Source organism: Syngnathus leptorhynchus, chromosome 14 (genome assembly GCF_054491065.1).
Source record: "Syngnathus leptorhynchus isolate UIUO chromosome 14, UIUO_Slep, whole genome shotgun sequence".
NCBI lineage: Eukaryota > Metazoa > Chordata > Actinopteri > Syngnathiformes > Syngnathidae > Syngnathus > Syngnathus leptorhynchus.
In genome coordinates this window covers 1255734-1271889 of record NC_141208.1, presented here as the reverse complement: position 1 = coordinate 1271889, position 16156 = coordinate 1255734, and the positions used below count along the sequence as shown (strand labels likewise).

General features: G+C 46.1%; 5 protein-coding genes across 25 annotated transcripts in view; 3 read left to right on the top strand and 2 right to left on the bottom strand.

Moving 5' to 3' along the window:
- rock1 (Rho-associated, coiled-coil containing protein kinase 1) overlaps positions 1-1626 on the top strand; it is a 39483-nt gene extending 37857 nt beyond the window's left edge. For all 21 annotated transcript variants that reach the window (XM_085929906.1, XM_085929894.1, XM_085929903.1 and 18 more), the window contains one exon: positions 79-1626. Coding sequence is in view for 1 of the 21 variants with exons in the window: in XM_085929914.1 (XP_085786040.1) it covers positions 79-82 (4 nt within the window). In the remaining 20 variants the exon portion in view is untranslated. The remainder of the gene's footprint in view (positions 1-78) is intronic.
- Positions 1627-2291: 665 nt separating this feature from the next.
- On the top strand, positions 2292-6676 carry usp14 (ubiquitin specific peptidase 14 (tRNA-guanine transglycosylase)). Its single transcript, XM_085929916.1, has 16 exons — positions 2292-2490; positions 3206-3351; positions 3525-3557; positions 3640-3744; positions 3926-4029; positions 4092-4150; positions 4271-4401; positions 4495-4575; positions 4638-4720; positions 4809-4923; positions 4991-5056; positions 5130-5222; positions 5309-5431; positions 5496-5565; positions 5757-5864; positions 6024-6676. The coding sequence occupies exons 1-16, from the start codon at positions 2475-2477 to the stop codon at positions 6167-6169; spliced, it is 1479 nt and encodes a 492-aa protein (XP_085786042.1). The 5' UTR covers positions 2292-2474; the 3' UTR covers positions 6170-6676.
- Positions 6663-11077, bottom strand: thoc1 (THO complex 1). The gene is made up of 21 exons (XM_085929915.1): positions 10618-11077; positions 10368-10441; positions 10228-10288; positions 10089-10158; positions 9898-10016; positions 9770-9818; positions 9592-9687; positions 9401-9483; positions 9171-9244; positions 8991-9099; positions 8777-8914; positions 8371-8471; positions 8234-8300; positions 8061-8111; positions 7924-7994; positions 7767-7862; positions 7626-7691; positions 7475-7558; positions 7242-7389; positions 7074-7161; positions 6663-6996 (listed from the first exon to the last, which is right to left on the bottom strand). Exons 1-21 carry the CDS (start codon positions 10663-10665, stop codon positions 6719-6721), a joined length of 1971 nt encoding a protein of 656 aa, XP_085786041.1. The 5' UTR covers positions 10666-11077; the 3' UTR covers positions 6663-6718.
- On the top strand, positions 10969-13880 carry mettl17 (methyltransferase like 17). The gene is made up of 13 exons (XM_085929917.1): positions 10969-11315; positions 11496-11637; positions 11704-11853; positions 11921-12008; positions 12100-12181; positions 12252-12325; positions 12389-12483; positions 12551-12621; positions 12692-12799; positions 12864-12983; positions 13050-13136; positions 13237-13427; positions 13753-13880. The coding sequence occupies exons 1-13, from the start codon at positions 11244-11246 to the stop codon at positions 13859-13861; spliced, it is 1389 nt and encodes a 462-aa protein (XP_085786043.1). The 5' UTR covers positions 10969-11243; the 3' UTR covers positions 13862-13880.
- A 189-nt stretch (positions 13881-14069) lies between these two features.
- Positions 14070-16146, bottom strand: sdr39u1 (short chain dehydrogenase/reductase family 39U, member 1). Its single transcript, XM_085929919.1, has 6 exons — positions 15992-16146; positions 15454-15560; positions 15301-15383; positions 15000-15121; positions 14762-14914; positions 14070-14678 (listed from the first exon to the last, which is right to left on the bottom strand). The coding sequence occupies exons 1-6, from the start codon at positions 16005-16007 to the stop codon at positions 14215-14217; spliced, it is 945 nt and encodes a 314-aa protein (XP_085786045.1). The 5' UTR covers positions 16008-16146; the 3' UTR covers positions 14070-14214.
- Positions 16147-16156: the final 10 nt, after the last annotated feature.

Genomic DNA, 16156 nt, shown 5'->3' with positions numbered 1-16156 from the left:
TACTAACCATCCTCAAGATTTGTGGGGGGTTTTTTTTGGTCTCCTTTACTGGACACCTGTCTCTGCTCTTTCTTGCAGCTAACCATCTCAGCCGCCGGAGTTGTTTTTCCCTGGACTATTGTGTACTTTCCCCCTCCTTGTTCATCCTCAAACGAGGACAAAATGTTGACCGTTACGTTAGCAAAGAAGATGTTATGGAGCCGCCCCTCTCCCTACTCATCACCACATTTCCGCAAGAAAATGGCGCCCGAAAGCAGGAGATGACACGCGGAGATTTCTATCCGACATGGTTTGGGGCTCTGTTCAGATTGAAGGTACTGTTGCAGTTGTGCCGTGAGTGCTTGTATCTCAGGGCTGGGGAAATAGAAGAAGAAAAAAAAAATGCCTGACAAGATCCTTAAACGCAAACAGATTTTCCTTTTTGTTGGATAAATGCGACTGATGCCTTCATCTAATCTTCTCTGGCTCTGCCCCCCCCCCCCCTTCCACCCCGTTTATTTTTTATTTTTTTATTCTTATTACTCTCCAAGTCAGGTTATCAGGTTTGGAAACAAGAGTATTGGGACACGAGTATTAGTTGTATTGAGTAAGATCATCATTTAAATCTATGCATTATTTTATTATTCTAATTATTTTTATTGCTCCCAAGCCATAAAGGAAACTTCCGTTGTAATGGCGTATAGGAGTCCCTAAAACCTCCATCACTTTTTTTCTGTTTATTTGGTACATTGTCTCCTGTGTTATATATATTTTTTTCTTGCTTGTATTGTTTTTTTTTTTAATGTATTGCCTTACATTGGTTCCTACATAAATGGTTCAAAAAGGAAAAACATTAAGTTAACAAATGTTAAACTGCACTGTTTGAATTGTAAATTATTTGAAGAAGACTAAACAGGTGTAGCATTTCGCCCACCTAGTGCCTTAATAACCTTTAAATATTGATTTTACTGCCATATCTGTTTTTTTTCTTCCTCCTTCTTCCAAAACCAGACAAATCATAACGCTTCCATTTTTTTTTTTTTTAAATTGCCGTACATGTGTGTATTTTTTTTTTTTTTTTGCAACTTGGTTTGAGTATGCAGAGCAGGGGTGGGCAACATACACACATTTGATCCGGCCCCCAAACATTTTAATTCACAAATATTAATAAACTCTTTTATTTTAGGATTGTACATTTTTTAAGACCCTCTAAATTCCTGAAAGGGTTCCCCCACCTTTGATTTACAGAAAAAAATAGATGACCTCTTTTGGACATATAGCAATGGAATTGGCATGTAAAAATAATAGTAACAACAAGAATTTTAAAAATGTCCCCCTATACTCAATTTATTTGACACATTTTGGGATTGTGTACCTCAACAAATGTCTGTCAACAGCCCATTTAGTGCAACCCCTCCTCTGCAATGTAAATAATAAGAGAGCCATATGGATTATGGAATACCGCTGCAACTTTTTTTTTTTATATACAAAAATACAAAACATTTTTCCCCCCCGTTGAGTTAAGAGAAAAAAAAAGCACTGGAACTCTGTTATACTCTGGTCTTGGATAATAATTTGCATGGTTTATTTGCATTGGAGTCCGCACTGATGGATATGTCAATAAACATATCTTTATCGTTCACTGTAGACTCACTCTCTTCAATGGCGATGGCACTCTATAATTGCACAGGAAAATATCTTTGGAAAGGCAATATAGATTTTTAATAAGTGGCATTGAGGGAAAAAGTGGATATTTTCAAAGAGCAAATAATGCATTTTCAAAAAGTCCAGTAGTTTCAGTAAAGTATCATTTCAAGGGGGCAAAAATGGCGTGTTCTGATACAACTGGTCTGTGTTTTAGATGAAAGGTGGACTTGAAGGAAAGTAACGAATAATTAATATCATAATAATAATAATTTGAAGGAAAAGATATGTTCGAGCGAGGGAATAGATTTTCAAGTGACATGGAACAGTGTTGTATATGAGAAAATGGGTAGTCTGGGGAGCAAATTTACAGCCCATTAAAAAAAATCGTTTTTTTTTTTTTTTTTTTTAGTCCCACCCAAAAAATTGAATTGCCTTTTTTTAGACAGTGCTGTATTCTTGTTTTTTTTTTAATGTATATTTGTATTGTTTGGAATAAAAAAAAAGAAAAGAAAAATGGAATGTTTGGTGACATTATCCGGGACTTTTATTCCTTATTGTTCATACCAATAATTCTGCTGCTCTTCGTAAAAGCTAACGAATCGTTTCCTTTTTTGCACGTAGCGTGAAAGAGACGGCTGGGCTCGGCTCGGGCTCGGCTGGGCTCGGCTCGGGCTCGGCTCGGGCATGGCGAGTCGATGCCAGAGCGCATCGCTAAGTTCCCAGCGTGTTGTTGCAGCGTCATTGCATTTGAATGAAGTTCACACTGCTCTCAACTAGAAGCCAAGTCTACTCATTCGCGCCCCGGCGAACTGAAAAGAGGACAAAAACAACCTAGCAGCTTGCCAACTATGCCGGTGTTTTCAGGTACGTAGTCGTTGTTAGCGGAAATCGGTCAAGCAAAATTGAACAAGTACTCATGTTTAGCGCAACGACGTAATTTAGCCTGTTAGCTCGGCTAGTGCGGTTAGCGTGCTAAAAGGCTACAGATTGTCTTCCACGCGGTCATTCTGGGCTCGTAACTCTAAAAGCAAGATCCGCGTAACTAACGATAAGCATGGAGTTGTCTTCTGCTTGATATTAAGTGTCTGTGGTACAGTTACCGCTTCTTCGGGTAACTGCTGTTGGTATTTCTAGTCGCTGGTTTTCGCTAACTCCGCTAGTTGGGCTCACCGGGTTAATATCACCATTGAAAGCATTTGTCAGTGTCAAAAACGGTTAGTGATGATGTACCATTTGCTAAGATCCTAAATTTCCTGCATTAAAAGCTGACTGACCGAAGCTGGCTGCTACACAAGTGCGAGTAGCAATGCTAACGAAGCTAGCCGAGCACAAAGTTTACACATTGAACTCGTCGTTTTGGGTTAAGATACCAACAATTGCTAAATGTATTCAACACTGCCATTTGTTCGTTATGTTTCAAAAATAAGCCACGCCAATTTTACTGCTAGCTTAGCATGTCAACAGCTAACCAACCCCTCCCAGACAGGTAGTGACTCTTGCTAACTTTTTTTGTTTGTTTGTTTGTTTGTTTGTTTGTTTTCTGCTGTGTCATGACTGCGACTCAACCTTTCCCACACAGTCAATGTGAAATGGGGCAAAGAGAAGTTTGACGCGGTGGAACTGAACACCGAGGAGCCTCCCATGGTGTTCAAGGCTCAGCTTTTTGCCTTGACAGGAGTGCAGCCGGACAGACAGAAGGTGATGGTGAAGGGAGGCACGCTTAAGGTAAATCAAGTGCAAGGACGCTTTGCTTGTACAATCACAAATTAGTTCCCATCGGAATAAGAGCGGTCCGTTTAAACACTTGCGATGGCGGCTTCATCTTTTGGAAAGAGTCACATAGATAAAGAATTGATTTAAGAATTGATCCTTAATCCATGCTTCTTCTACATTTTCAGGATGATGAGTGGGGGAACATCAAATTGAAAAATGTGAGTGTTCAAGCAATTCCAATAAGAATTGCAATGAAGCGAGTGCCAGACAAAGCTGCAATGAAATGGAATATGTGTTTAGGGAATGACTTTGTTGATGATGGGATCAGCGGAAGCTCTGCCCGAGGAGCCTGCTGTCAGGCCCATGTTTGTGGAAGACATGACTGAAGAGCAGCTGGCCTCAGCTGTGAGTATGCCGCACCGCAGACGGATCTTACAAATCGGACCCCACGCGTATTTCAAGTCGCGGACGTAAAACCGTGGGTAACCTCCGGACGTCGTGTAACTGCCCCCCCCCCCCCGTCTGTTTTCTCGTATTTGTTGTCACGAGTATATGAGGACATCTGAGTTTGTGATTTCCCCCTCAGATGGACGTTCCCTGCGGACTGACCAATCTGGGCAACACCTGCTACATGAACGCCACCGTGCAGTGTCTGCGCTCTGTGCCCGAGCTCAAAATGGCACTCAAAAAGTCCGTTTGTGACCACCGTTGGCTTTGCGGCTCAGCTGACAAGCGTCTCTCTCTCTCTGCAGGTACACCGGCGCGCTGCGATCTTCGGGCCCCAACGCCTCATCACAGTACATCACAGCAGGTAATTAGTCACGTTGGATGGATACGACCCATACTGGTGCAAGGACTGAGTACTCCCCCGTACTAAGCGCTCCAATCGCAATGGACGAGATAAACGCGGCCTGGTGTTTTGTGCGCTCAGCTCTGCGTGACTTGTACGAGACCATGGACAAGACCTCGTCCAGCCTGCCTCCCATCATCCTTCTGCAGTTCCTCCACATGGCCTTCCCGCAGTTTGCCGAGAAGGGAGATCAGGGACAGTACCTCCAGCAGGTTGGTTTGCTCTGAGCCAAACGGCAAGAAAACAACTCGCTCGCTCGTCCGGTCCGGTCTGCCTCGTTGATTCCCGTCTCCCCCCCCGTTCAGGATGCTAACGAATGCTGGCTGCAGATGATGAGAGTTCTTCAGCAGAAGCTGGAGCCGCTCGAGCCGGAGACTCCCATGGAGGTGGAAAAGCTACAAAGGCACTTTTTGAAAGCGACTGCAAATAACAATCCATTTCATCTCAGACTGACGCAGAGAGCGGAGCCGCTTCTGCCTCCCCAAAGAAGAACTTTATTGACCAGTATTTTGGCGTGGAGTTTGAGACGACGTATCCTTGTTTTTGTTTTGTTTTTTTTAATTGACTTGATATAACCATCCGGTACAATTTTCTGTTTTTGCCCTTAAGTCTTGTTCAGCATGAAATGCACAGAGTCTGAGGACGAGGAGCCAATCAAGGGCAAAGAAAGTCAGCTCCAGCTCAGCTGCTTCATCAACCAGGAAGTCAAGTATCTGGCTACGGGACTGAGGCTGGTACGTACGTGATGGCGGGGAGGAAAAAAATGCCATTTTTCACGCGGCCAACGGTTCGTGTCTGCAGAGACTTCAAGAAGAAATCACCAAAATGTCAACCAGCTTGGACAGAAACGCTCTCTACATCAAATCTGTAAGCAACAGACAACTTCTGTTGGCTGAATTCTCTTCTTATAATTATAATAATTGTCTTGTCCCGTCCTCAGTCAAAACTGAGTCGCCTCCCCGCCTACCTGACGGTGCAGATGGTTCGTTTCTACTACAAGGAAAAAGAGTCCGTCAACGCCAAAGTGTTGAAGGTAACGCTCCACCGCCACGGCTGGCTGACTGACTGACTGACTGACATGGTTTTACTGACACCCACCGCCGCGTCGGCCCCGCTCAGGACGTGAAGTTCCCTCTCATCCTGGACGTGTACGAGCTTTGCACGGCCGAGATGCAGGAGCGCATGTTGGCCACCAGGTCAAAGTTCAAGGAAGTGGAGGACAAAAAGCTGGAGAAGCAGAAGGTGAAGTCGCGGCGGCGGCAGCCCACTTGCGTTTGATGCTGGGATTTCATGTCACATTTTGTAGCCCAAACAGGAGACAAAGAAAGAAGGCAAGGAGAAGGAGGTGAAATACGAGCCCTTCTCTTTTCCTCATGGTGAGTCGTGACGTCACTTAGCATGGGACTGCACTTGGCGGCGGCAAGCACACTTGACCTCTTTCATTTTGAACATGTGTTTTCTCTCTGTTCATGGAGAGGAGAATAGAAACACATGATTCAAAAAACCCAAACATTCCTGGGAATGAATAGAAATATGAAAACCTTTGAGACCGACCATTTGTTTCCAGACGTGGGCTCCAACAACAGCGGCTACTACGACTTGCAGGCGGTGCTGACGCATCAAGGTCGCTCCAGCTCGTCGGGGCACTACGTGGGCTGGGTCAAGAGGAAAGAAGGTAATGTGGCCATGCTAAAAAAGAACTCGTACCAAAATTGGGAATGAATGAAAAAAACAAACAGGATACTGTTGTTTCGGAATTGGAGTGGCCTTTTTTTTTTTTTTTGCATCTGGTTGAATCGAATCATCCAGGCGATTGCTGTCACTCCCTCCACAGATGAGTGGGTGAAGTTCGATGACGACAAAGTCAGCGTGGTGTCGCCAGAGGACATCCTGCGGCTGTCGGGCGGCGGCGACTGGCACATTGCATATGTTCTGCTCTACGGCCCGCGGAGGCTGGAAATACTTGAGGAGGAACATTAATGCTCCCGCCAGGGACGGACGGACGGACGGGCGGACGGAGGATGCCTTCCAAATTTGCTCCACCCCCAAAAAGTGCACTGTCTGCATAAGCCGTGCAATAAAACAGGTATCTTTACTTAATGGATCACCTCAAATATTTTTTTTCAGTAATCAAACTCCTTTTAGTTGGCCCACAGCCGCCCGCCTTCTGTAATACAATAAGTGCTTGACATCGCCAAACCTGTTTGGGTTGGTGTCTCGTGGATTTTTGCTATTGTGCGGCAAGGCGTCGTCAATTCATCTTGTACGCTTGTGAAATGTCCCCTGGCCGCTCGCTGCCAAATTGTTCACTCTTACTTTCTGACAGTCAAGACCAGTTCACAGTTAGTCTTACTTATTGTGTACTGAAAACTGAGCACATTTTTTTGCTTCATCTTCACTCTTGTTCTAAGTTATTGACTGATGGCTTTTCATAAGTGCTGCAAAAATGTCATTAAAAAAAAATGCCACTATGTATCAAAAGGTATCTTTAATTTCGTCAAGCTAAGAAACACAAAACGTCAAGCCGTTTCAAGTCTCGTTAAGTTCGTCTGCCATTTTGGCAAAGCCGGCGGCGTTGAGGGCCGCTACCAGGCTCTCCACTGTGGCTTGCGCCCCTTCTCGATCCTGCCAGGTGACCAGCAGCAGCTTGGCCCGGATGTCGGCCTCCTCGCTCTCTGCCTCGATCTCGCGAAGCTCAGCTGCCCGCATCTCCAAGTGCGAGGCCAGCGACTTCCAGCGGTTGCCGAGCTTGGCCGCCACGTCGTCCATCTGCTGGTTGCTCACCATCTTGCTCGGCATGCTCGGGCCTGGACGGGCAAAAAGAGGACGATGAGTAATAGTGGAAGCCAGGCAAAAATGTTTGCTAAGAATTTGAACGTCTCACTGTCGTTGCTGTCTTTGAGCAGATTGTCTCCATTTTCGTCGTCATCCTCTTCCTCACCCGTCTTGATCTCCTCCGAGGGGATGTCCTTCTGTACAGTCCGATGACACGTTGGCGGCCATTTTGTTTTCATGGTAAAACGCCATTCAAACGTCAAAGATTTTTCCTTACAGGCAACTCCTTGGCCAGCTTGCTGACCATGGTGTCTAAGTAGTCGGCCAGGCTGTTGAACTTCTGGTTGTTGGGCTGAAAAAAGTGTGGACTTCTTCTGGAGAGCAGCCGTAAAGCCCGCCAGCCGTAGTTGGAGTTGCGAACAACCCTAGGACGACAACACCGCCAGTGTTTTGCTGTAAAAGTGACTTTTTTTTTTTTTTTTCCCAACAGAAGCAGGCGATGGATCCTACTTGTACTCTTCCTCCACCATGTTGGCAGGGTCGGCCTGCTCGATGGCTTCGGCAAAGAATTCATCCAGCGACGGCATGAACTCCCTGAGCATAAGAACGGCGGCTTCAAACCGACGGTCCATTTCCGAGAATGGGTCCTTGCGAGCTTTACCTGCTGTCCGACTTGCAGGCTTCCATGTTGTCCGAGTTCAAGTTCCACAGGCGAGTAAGCTCATCGCTTATATTTCAAACAAAAATCGAATGACCTTATCGAAAGTGAGTCATCAAAGACACTATCAAGAATAATCCTCACTTTCCCATGAAGATCTTTCTGTCGGGACCTTTCCCCAGGAAGTCTTCGGGAGCCGCTCGTTTCCTGCTGGGCCGCTTGGGTTTGTCGTCCACCGGCCTGACAAACAAACGTAAACACGCTGCGGAGAAAAATGGGAAACACTTGCGCTTTGGCGTACCGCTCTTTGACAAAGCTGGAACATCCTTCGTTTTTCCAAACGATCCAGTTTTCTTCGGTGTTGAGGATACGCTGCCACAAACAAGGCGCAGATGAATGAGAACGTCCGCTTTAACAATAGCCGAAGGGATGACTTACTTCCACCATGGTGGCAAACTTGTCCCCATCTGGAGGAATCTCTCTGAGAAGCTACGAGAAGGCAAAAAACAAGTTGACACTTGACAAATTGGCTCAAGAATGGTATGATTTGGAATTATAACTTCAAATGATTTTCTACCTACATACAATGTATGAACCATGAATTTGGTTACCTGGTAAACTAACTTGGTGGTTTCTTCGATCCACGCAGCCTGGTCGTCATTTAGCAAGCAGCTGGAGCTTTGGGAAAAATAATAATCTCCAGTTATTGCAATTCATTTTTTTTTGAATGTTTGTTACAAATCTTTACCTTTTGAATTTGACTTGTCCTTTCAGGTACTGGAAGAGGATCAAGTATTGCAGCAGAATGTGCCGGCGGAAGTTGCTGTCGCTCAGCTGCAAGTCCATCAGCTGCACAAATAGACAGTGAGGGGTTTCATTTCAAAATTTGAAACAGAGGAAAAGTTCGACAAAATAGGCAAACGTAATTTACCCGAATCGTAAACCCCCGTATTCACTGTCAAGCTCATTGTTTTTCTATTTTGTTCTGCCTCTTCCACTGTCGACCACTAGATGGAGGCATACTATTGTTTGACGTGATCAATTGAATAGTTCACTATTTTTACAGATCAAATTGTTTCATTACTGATTACTTTTACAACTGGTAATTAGCGTTTTTTTAGGGCATATTAAAAAAATAGAACATGAAGATGAACCTTTTCACTGGTGAGGAACTTGGCAAAGTAAACGTGCTCGCCGCCTCCGGACGCCCGCAGTTCTTCCAGTTTCCTCTTGGACGCCTGCATGTCGTCCAGCTTGAAGCTCTTGAACACGGCCAGCGTTTCGTCCGAGTACTGTGGCAAACCGCGTCGGCGTGTATCACATTCACCTGCGTGCGCTAGCATCACGCCGAGGGCGACGCTTGGGTACCTTGAGGAAGGTCATCCAGGAGACTTTGTCGTAGCACTGCACCGGGTTGCGAAAGTAGTCCTGCAGCGTCCAGAACTTTCTGTAGAGGTTGTAGTCGATGGGGATGGAGCTAAAAAGCGCAACGTGCACGTTGGTGACCAGGTTCATTGTTATTTCCGTGTGCGTGTGTGTGTTAGGTACCAAGAGGCAGGCGCTTCTTCCTCGCCCATTTCCCCTTCCTCCACCTCCATTCCGTCCTCCTTCTCGCATGTGTGCTGCCATGTCATCAACAATGACGTCGTAGTTAAAGCACACGGCAAAAGACAAATGATGCAAAAGTTTTGAAGAGCATAAAATGAGTGAAACTCAAACACTCCTTATCATTTTAAAAAGCTGACGCTAACCAAAAATAGCATGTCGCAAATGCTCACCTTGAGTACAAAGGTACTTTCTTCTTCATTTTTGTTGAAGACTGTGATGTTGTCCAGGTTGAACTGACTCTGGAGATTCAAACCTGCCATCAGCACAACACAACCGAAACAGATTACAGTTACAGCGAGCGGATCGTGGAGCTCGTGTGCTGAAGGTCACGGGGCGCTTCGTACTCAACAGTTGTTCTTACCGGATTTTTCCGACAGCGGGAAGAGACGAGCCAAGAAGAGTTGTATCCGTCCACAGAATACTGTGTTCTGGGACTTGGACAGACGCCGTAGAAGATCTAGAAAGGTGTTTAAAAAAACAAAAAACGATTGTAACTCTGACTTCAACAGTTAGAAAACAATAATGGAAACATGCCTTACCATTACACATCCTCAACAAGTAGTTCTTGCCTGCTGTGTAGAATGAATTCTGGGAAAGGTGCAGAGAAGGGAGCATTGAAAAGAAAAAACACTGATGGTGGTTGGTGTTTTTTTTGTTTTGTTCTTACAGATTTCCACGTGGAAACGTTCTCCTCCACAAAGGTGAAGATGTTGTCACACTGATCCAGAGGAAGACTGTCCAGCACATCCCCCAGCAGCACGAAAGGCGTCGTCGCAGAGCAGATACCTGCAGGGATGGAGGTTGGCTTTTGTAATGCAAGCATCTGTAAACTGGAAGCGTTTGGCCTGCCTATCATACCTTCAGTGACTGCATCTATGCTCATGTAGATAAGAGACAAGTAGGCCTCACAACTCGACGCCTTGTCCACCTGCACACAAACACCAACATTAGCTTCTCTACAAGCACGTCGAGAACGATTAGAATGCATATGGCTTACAATCTGCTCCCCGAGGACCACCCGAAAAGCCTGGTCCAGTGTGGTCTTCTTTTCAGTCTCACTGCAAAGAAAGTTAGCACTCGTCTAGCAAAGATACGATGCTTAGCTTTGTTTAGCTAGTGTCGAATGTGATCACTTACTTTCCTGGGATGTGATAAAAAGCTTGGATTATTGCTTTGCTGCTTTTGTCGCCCAGCGCCTGCTTGGTGGATTCCTATGAGTTTGCGACAGGAACGTGAGACAATAGCAAACTGTTAGCATCGGCTGCTAAATTCGTAAAGAGGCACAGAAAAGCAAGCGTAGCGCGTCACCGGCTTTCTGAATAACGCCACAACACAGCACCAAATCATGTACTTTTCACTCCATCAATACAATTTGACGTTTTCCCACCGTGAGCTTGTCTTTAGCTTCGGTAAATTCAAACAAGGGAGGCGACATCTTTACTGATCACAGGCCGGTGTTCAGCTTCAACTTGCTCCCATGTTAACTTGCGGCCGTTAGGGCAAAGGCAGTTCAGTGATCTTGTGTTTCGTCACTGCAGATTCGTCGCAAGCAACGTGGAAATTGTCGGACTGCAAAACTGTTCAAATCTTCAATAAACACGTGGTACGAAACGTCTCGTTTACATTTTCGACCGGCTGCACGAAATTGAAACTAGTAAACAAATGAAAAATGTAACAGGAGACAGCGGGATTTCAACCGGTTCAACTGTTGAACGCATGCGCAATGCTCCGTTTTTTTCTTTCTTTCCGTACTGTATTCAAATTGAGAGCAAATATATGAAATCGTAAATAATCAATTCAGTTTCTAATCAAATAAAATACAAGTCATGGCTTGGAGTTAGTGCACGTATCCAATTGACACCAGGAACCAAAATGTGATGAAAGATAGTTCCGCCTCATTCGTCACACGGAGTTATTTTGTCGACGCATCCAGAAATGTGCTTTCACAAAGTGTGACTGACAGGTTCATCCTCATTTCATTTTAATTCCTAACAAGTACGAGAAATTCTTAGTATGGCGATGAGGAGCTACGTTTCTTGCGTTTTATGCCAACGGGCGAATATGAACAGAATAGCGGGGAGCAGGGTAAGGTCATTTTGGTGTGGGGGAGTCGTCTGTCATTCAACACATTTGTTTGCCACAACTAACTCAATAGTTCGTACGCTCAATTCAGAAGCATTCTTTGGAAATTTGTCCAGCGCATCAGGACATGATTACTGTCAAACTCACCGTTAACTCGGTCTGCTGTTTAAATGTTCTCCCCAGAATTGGAGTGGCGTCCCAAAGCCTCAGTCCAAAGCGGATTTTCTCCAAGGCGAGCCACACAAACGACACCCGGGGGTGAGCCACCTCAAAACCCTCCGCCTGCCCGAAGAACTCCTGGTGGCCGCCCGCTCTATCATCCACAGTAAGTTTGCCACCATGATGACTTATTTGGAACCATTTTAGGGATGTGTATGTTCTCATTTCTTAGGGTCTCAGGTGACACAGCTTCCTGACCGTGCTCGCAAGCTGACCAACTTCCTGTGGAGTAGGAAGCGAGCTGCCGAGAACTCGGTAGTGAGGAAGAAGGCCGTGAGTTTGGAAAAGGAACTGTGGAAGAAGACCATGGAAAAAGGAGGAAGTGGGTAACCTTGTATGATATTAATATTCATGAATATACTTCACGTTTGCATCTTTTCACGTTGCAGATTTTGACGAGCAAGTCGCGGCTGACCGCATCAAGAGCGGCGTGTTGTCGGAGCTCCGGCGGACATTTTATCACTGGACTCCTTTGAAGTACTTGACTGCGTCACCATTATGTTTCCTATGAGGATACAAAACGTGGATTTTTTTTTGTAATGGATTGTCGCTTTTTTCTTTTTGGAAGGTATGATGAGGAGCTTGGTGTGGTCTACATGGCAGCTAAAATGGCTGGAGGCTACGCCGCCGTCAGGAGGGCTCTTAACGAGGTCCATTAAAAAGTGCTGTCGCGAGAAGTTCTAATTAATCCTTAAGATGTTTTGTTGTTGTCGCTTTCAGATCAAGAAACGCGATCCTACCTTCGCTCCTCAGTCTCTTTTGGATTTTGGGTCCGGGCTGGGAACGGTGGCCTGGTAAGTGAATTTGAGGGTGTTTTTACATGTACAGTTGTCCAAATGTGTCATTGATCTGCCCAGGGCGGCTCATGCTTGCTGGTCTGCCACTCTGAATGAGCTGGTTTGTGTGGACAGCTCAGGGCCCATGAACATGTTGGCCGAACGCCTTCTTAAAGGTACAGTCCCACTCAGCCCACACATGAAAAGAGATTGGCTTTCAATGATGACCCTCTCCTGGCGAAGGTGACGACGAACATGCGGCAGCTCACATCAAACATGTTTACTTCAGGCAGTTTCTTCCCGTATCCCCCAAGGTGAGATGCAATCATTTAGCTGGACAAGGACTGTTTTGGAGCTGAAAGAGCAACACTTTTGTTCTCTCAGGTGCAGTTTGACTTGGTGGCATCAGCCTACACGTTGTCAGAAATTCCCAGCGCCAAGGAGCGGGAAGAGGCCGTCCTCGTTTTGTGGAGGAAGACCGCCTCCTACCTCGTGGGTAGCGCAGACTAGACTACAATGAAATGAAATGAAATACTGGCAACTGTTTTTCTATCAGTTATTGGTGGAAAACGGCACCAAAGAAGGCCATCAGATGCTAATGGAGGCTCGGGAGACTCTTCTACACCACCAAGACAAAACCGTCCATGACACCAGACCGGCTTCGGTGTTTGCCCCGGTATTTATTCTGACTGGTATGATGATACATTGCCGTACATTTCACTCGTTTTTTGTTTTTTTTAAGTGTCCTCACGAAGCCCCGTGTCCCAAACTTGCACGAGCATCCGTCGTGCCTTGCAACTTCCATCAGATTTACATGCCGCTATACGGGGTAGGTTTTTGAATATTGGCCCATAATCCAGGCTCATGCAGTTAGCATTAAACTTCAAACTCGCAAGCACTCTAATGACTTCATCTATTGTTTGTTTTAGCATAACAGTCAGATGGAAAAATTCAGCTACCTGATTGTGAGCCGAGAGCAGCACCGACCCCAAGATGGAGAGGCGCTCTGGTCCAGGCTGCTAGCGCCCCCACAGGCCAGGACAAGGCACGTGCATTGCCGTCTGTGTCGCCCGGACGGACGCTTGGAGCACCTGGTGGTGACCGCCAGCAAACATGGACGGTGAGCAAGACCCCAGATAAGGACGTGAATGGCTAAGTTGGCAGTCGAATGTTAAATTAGCAGTTCCTTACCGTGAGCCATAACCAGCCGCATATTACCAAACAAGATGCATTTCGATAAATAAAGTCAACTCAACTTCCCTAGCATAAGGTATGCTAACTTCTTGAAATGAGTTCAGTGTTAACATTCATGGCATGAGTTATCGGGGGCAGCATATTACCAAACAAGTCGAAGAAATGAGGTCATGGTAACTCACTCAGCAGTGTTTATGCTAATGTCCCGAGCATTAGTAACGCTTTCCTGAATATATTTCTTTTCCATTTAGAGACGTGTACCGCTGCGCCCGCAGCAGCCAATGGGGTGACCGAATTCCTCTAGTACAAGACGACGACCAAAATGAAGAAGACACCGATGGTGACCCAACATCAGGCTAATAAACACACCTGCAATCAAGTTAACGCGAAGGCCTTATTTCTTCATCACATAGTCAACTCAATCAGTAAGATAACTGCCCACTATGCCATGGGAGAAAACTAGCACTAAAGCATGAAATGATGTTGCTGGCCTAGTATTTGGATCAGGAAGGAACCCCAACGTTTGACTATGTTGCTTATGATACAGTGATAACTGATAACAAAGGTCTTAATATTGATTTCAACTTTACTTTTATACAATAGAAACACATGTCACATGCTATTTTTGCATCAGTGAGGAGCAAGTCCAAGTGTTTTCATGGTTATCCCCTAATGATGGACCAGGAGGTATTTGTGTACTTTTTTTTTTTTTATTAACTGGCGACAATTTGTTTGAGAGCCGACACCAAGTCCGGGTACTTGTACTGGAACCCAGTCTCCAAAGTCCTTTTGGGTACCACCTTCTGGCCCTGAGCCAGTACCACAGCTCTTTCTGAGCCCAACAGAGCGTTGAGCACAAAGGGGGGCACGGGTAAGATGGTGGGACGACTCAGCAGCCGACCCAGCTCCTTGGTGAACTCGTAATTGGTGTTGAGGGCGGGCGCAACCCCGTTGAGGACCTGGCGGCGGGAGGGCGGCGCACCTGACGGGGCCTCTGATAAAAGTGGAGCTTCGGAGGGTGAGGGCGGCTCCAGGGATTGGGCAATGATGCCGGCCAGGTCCGACACGTGGATCCACGGGAAGGGCTGCTGGCCGGAGCCCAGGGTGCCGCCCAGACCCAGCCAGAAGGGAAGCAGCATTTGCTTCATGGCGCCGCCGTCGCGGCCCAAAACTGCCCCTGATGGATTTATGATGAGACAAAATATCGTCATTGTTGTCAAGAATGTCATTTGTCACAAATAGACAGGATTGACTTCGTACCGGGTCGGACAACCACTTGCTTGGTGGTCTCTGACATCCTCTCTGGCAGCAGAGCAGCAGCTTCCCACTCTTTCACCAGCCTTGAAAGGAGATCAAACGGTGTCCACTCGCTGTCCTCCGTGTACTCGGCTGTCAGACTGGGTTTGTAGCACGCTGCCATGGCAAAAGCCAATTACTGCCATTTTCAAAAACAAACAGCGGCGAGCATCAAACAAGACGTTTCAGACTAAGAACTAACCCACTCCCGACACCAGGACCCACGAGCGGGGAGGACTCGGGGACGCAGCGATAGCGTCCGCCAGAGCTTTTGTGCTGTCGATGCGACTGGAAAATAAATCTTTCTTGTAGCTTTCGTTCCACCTGAAACAAAAAGAGGGAGTTGTCACTCGCTTCAATTCTGGATTCTTTTTTATTCCACTGTGCAAGGTGTCGGTTATTGGGTCATTCTGTTGATTTCTTTTGTGCGTGGCGGCATTGTTTTTCCACCTCTCCTATTTCAGGTATGGTGAATGTCTGCTTTCTGCAAGTAGAATGCTCACCATCGCAGCGGGTTCATGAGATTCTCCCCTGCCAAGTTGACAGCACCCTCACAAGGAGGGAGACCGGATGACTCCAATTCACCCTGGTGGAGGCAAGAAGAAAAAGCATTCAAGTACAGAGGTGTGATACTTAGCACATCTGGATCATCGTACCCATGTGATCCTCCCGGGGCCCGGATGGCGGGAGATCACTGTGACTTCGTGGCCTTTGTCTCGGAGTAGGCGAGTCAACTCACGACCCACAAAGCCAGAACCGCCCCCTACGCAGAAGGTGGGAAGTTAGGATCATTTAACTAAACATAACGATGTGAGGAAGGTATTGTGACGCAATGTCCCTGAAAGCAGCACGCGATTTAAATGACACAGAGTGCTAATTTAATTCAACATTGTGTGTGTGTGGGGGGAACTGTAATTTCAGACTGTCTCTGAAGGCAATGCCAGCAATCGAGTGACTAAACTGCGCATGCGTAAATGCTTACAAAACGAGCGATTATTAAAGATTTGACTTTGGCAAAACACAATAACACTTTCCCATAATAAAACATGAGTACCTATCAGTGCCAGTATAATTTATTATCAGGATAGGTTTTACAAAAAAAAAAATGCTAACACCAACTAGCACGCATCGTTGTGTCACAGTGACCTTTCCTTAGTCGAATATAAGTCTGAAAAGGTCCTGAAGTTTACATACCTATGACGACTCTCATACTAAATTAAATACGGTAGTCCGGTATTAGCTACAATGTGATGATGAACAAATGGAGCGTTAGTCGTCAAAATGAGTGCCACTCGGAGGACAACTCTTCAGCTGCTTGGCTCTTCTGAACCTACCGGAATGCCGTACAATTTAGTGACG

Coding starts and splice junctions, on each gene's coding strand:
- usp14 (XM_085929916.1), top strand. Junction 3,745..3,925: donor AAGAGCAGCTGGCCTCAGCT/GTGAGTATGCCG, acceptor TTTCCCCCTCAG/ATGGACGTTCCCTGCGGACT. Junction 5,865..6,023: donor CTGGGTCAAGAGGAAAGAAG/GTAATGTGGCCA, acceptor CTCCCTCCACAG/ATGAGTGGGTGAAGTTCGAT.
- thoc1 (XM_085929915.1), bottom strand. CDS start 10,665: ATGTCGCCTCCCTTGTTTGAATTTACCGAAGCTAAAGACAAGCTCACG. Junction 9,245..9,400: donor AAAGTACCTTTGTACTCAAG/GTGAGCATTTGC, acceptor ATGACATGGCAG/CACACATGCGAGAAGGAGGA. Junction 8,301..8,370: donor GGACAAGTCAAATTCAAAAG/GTAAAGATTTGT, acceptor TTTTTCCCAAAG/CTCCAGCTGCTTGCTAAATG.
- mettl17 (XM_085929917.1), top strand. CDS start 11,244: ATGGCGATGAGGAGCTACGTTTCTTGCGTTTTATGCCAACGGGCGAAT. Junction 12,622..12,691: donor TTCTTCCCGTATCCCCCAAG/GTGAGATGCAAT, acceptor TTGTTCTCTCAG/GTGCAGTTTGACTTGGTGGC. Junction 13,137..13,236: donor TTTACATGCCGCTATACGGG/GTAGGTTTTTGA, acceptor TGTTTGTTTTAG/CATAACAGTCAGATGGAAAA.
- sdr39u1 (XM_085929919.1), bottom strand. Junction 15,384..15,453: donor GCCCCGGGAGGATCACATGG/GTACGATGATCC, acceptor TGCCTCCACCAG/GGTGAATTGGAGTCATCCGG. Junction 15,122..15,300: donor CTCATGAACCCGCTGCGATG/GTGAGCATTCTA, acceptor TTTTTGTTTCAG/GTGGAACGAAAGCTACAAGA.